Here is a 2448-nt window from a genome sequence, read left to right as displayed (position 1 = left end):
TTTTTAATAAACCTTATATAAAATAAATAATATTTTTGTACTATTTATTTGCTTCATTTGATTTCAATATGAAATCCCTTTAAAATTAGGCAAAATGTTGGCAAATAAATAATTCAAAACTATTTATTGTTTCTATTTGACTACACTCCTGACCATCTCCTTCATATTCACTTGCATTAGTTTATTTACATTTCAACATATCTACTGTATTATTTATTATATTATTTTATATATATTGAATAAAATTTATAAAACATTAATTAAGAATATTAAAATTTTCCAGAAGGTGGAAAGTGCTCTACAGAAAAATTCATATCAAGAGGCTTATATTCTTGACACAAGCCCTTCATTTGTCTATATTTTATATACACAGAGATTGCTAAATAAATCACTATCAATATATTAATGATCATATTACCCAAAACGTATAATTATATATATTTTTTTGCTAAGTGAGAGATGATGCCTTAATTAAATAGCCTAGGTAACTGAATAAAGTAAACAAAGAGGTGCTACAAGATTTGTCCTTCTAAAACATGCTATCATTAAGTATATTTTTAAAGGCAGACAATTTGTTAATTATTAACAAAATTGAATGAATACTTGAATGGAGTGAATGAATATTTCCTGTAATGATGAGTAACATAATTTTATACTTCCTTTGATAACATATTACTTAATGTATGAACTATTATGAAATAAATAAACTAATTATACGCACTAATTACTTTTTCAATTTAGCCTTCTTAAAGACAAAGAAACTTACATAAATATTAGGTAAGAAAGGACAAAAGCGATCTCGTGTTTCAAGAGGAAAGAGTAGTTACAATCTGCATTCTATACAATGAAATACCAATGCAAGAATTTAAGTTGAAATTCTAAGGACACATGTAACTTCTTATGGATAATATTGTTGAAATTAGGGGATGAAGGTATTTTGCTAATTATAGTGAACTAGACCAAGTAATTTAAATACTATCGCATATTAAACTATCACTGAAGAAAAACAAATTAAAAAAATAGAAGCTAATGAACAATTCTAAAAGCTCTCAAACACTCTAATATCCCATTTACGTATCTAATCTCCAATAAAAAAAGCTAATCAACATGAATATTATCAGGCCTATTTGAACTAAGGATAATAAATGATGGTTCAACTAGCTTATTAAATTTGTCCCACAATCAAATCCTACCAATCTACTCTTCTAAAATTCTTCATGATGCTACTGCTTTTGGAAATTTAATCATTTATGATAGCCAAATTATTCCATATGTAATGATCAGGCAAAAAACACAGTACGAAATGAAATAAATCAATAAAAAATTAAGTAAGCACCATCAAAATAATAAATAAGATTATCAGAAAATCAGTTAGTGATAAAAAACTAATTGTTTAGCTTTTTGGTATCAAAAATTTGATAGCAACTAGACAAAAATAATACAGCAACATGTGTTAGTGAAATATATGTTAATAGTATAAATATTTTGGGTATCTCCTTAAAAATGTTTTTTTAAATTTAAATTAAAATTTTTGGAATTGAAAGTTGGTTGAAAAATCAGGACCTGCCTTATTTGAAACTGCCTGTTATTTGAAAATCACACCATTAATTTAACAGTTTTAATATATTTTATAATTAATAATTTCAATTAATTATTATTTTTATCAATCCATATTTTTATGATATTGCTGTAGCATCCTCATTGGCTTGTGAAATTCTTCAGTGCCCCCTCTAGTGATCATAATTGTTTTATATAACTGTCTCTCATATAACAATTCTTGCTATTGTTTATTTTTATCACTTTTCTGGTTATTTTTAATTTTTTTTTTAAACTTTTATTTTGTCATTTTACTTTTTTCTACCATTTTGTACAGATCTCTCTGATCTTGAACTTTGGTCCTAATTTAGTTAGAGGATGGCTTGCATGTTTCTATTGAAATTTAAATTTTTATCATGTGAATGATTTCCTGGTAATCATTAATCCAGATATTCTCTTTTAATCTCTAATCTTCTAAATTTTAGAATATAAACACTTAATAAAATATAAAAATTTAATAATGAATTATGATGCTATTATATAATGTAATTTTAATAAATTTATTTGAATTATAAATAAAATACTAACAGGAGCATTGAGGAGATCTGCAAGCCTGGCGGAGACATCCTGTCCCCTCTTGGGCCTCATGAGGAGGAAGATGTTCTTGACCCCTGGGCAGGACCTGAGGAGCTTCTCGACCAAGACCTTCCCCATGAAGCCCGTGCCCCCTGTCACAAAGACAGAACGCCCAGCGAACCATTCTGACACACCCTCACTATCACGGTTCCGCATCTTTCTTCAAAGAGTATTTTCCTTTTCTTTCTGTCGCACTTGAATCCTCTAAGGAATTTTCTCATACAAACAGTAAATTAATTTCTTTTTTAAAACCTACTATACCTATCTATATATATA

The 2448-nt window shown here is 27.4% G+C and overlaps 1 protein-coding gene across 1 annotated transcript in view; it reads right to left on the bottom strand.

Annotated features, from left to right (window-relative positions):
• The window catches only part of LOC106692430 (putative fatty acyl-CoA reductase CG5065), a 16910-nt gene extending 14468 nt beyond the window's left edge, over positions 1–2442 (bottom strand). Inside the window, exon 1 of the mRNA XM_014438379.3 lies at positions 2125–2442. Within this exon, the coding sequence (XP_014293865.1) occupies positions 2125–2328 (204 nt within the window). The 5' untranslated portion in view covers positions 2329–2442. The remainder of the gene's footprint in view (positions 1–2124) is intronic.
• Positions 2443–2448: the final 6 nt, after the last annotated feature.

This window comes from Halyomorpha halys, unplaced genomic scaffold, assembly GCF_000696795.3.
Source record: "Halyomorpha halys isolate HHAL.00 unplaced genomic scaffold, Hhal_1.1 Scaffold56.1, whole genome shotgun sequence".
Classification (NCBI taxonomy): domain Eukaryota; kingdom Metazoa; phylum Arthropoda; class Insecta; order Hemiptera; family Pentatomidae; genus Halyomorpha; species Halyomorpha halys.
The sequence above is the reverse complement of the archived record's forward strand: the minus strand, read 5'-3'. Positions and strand labels throughout refer to the sequence as shown.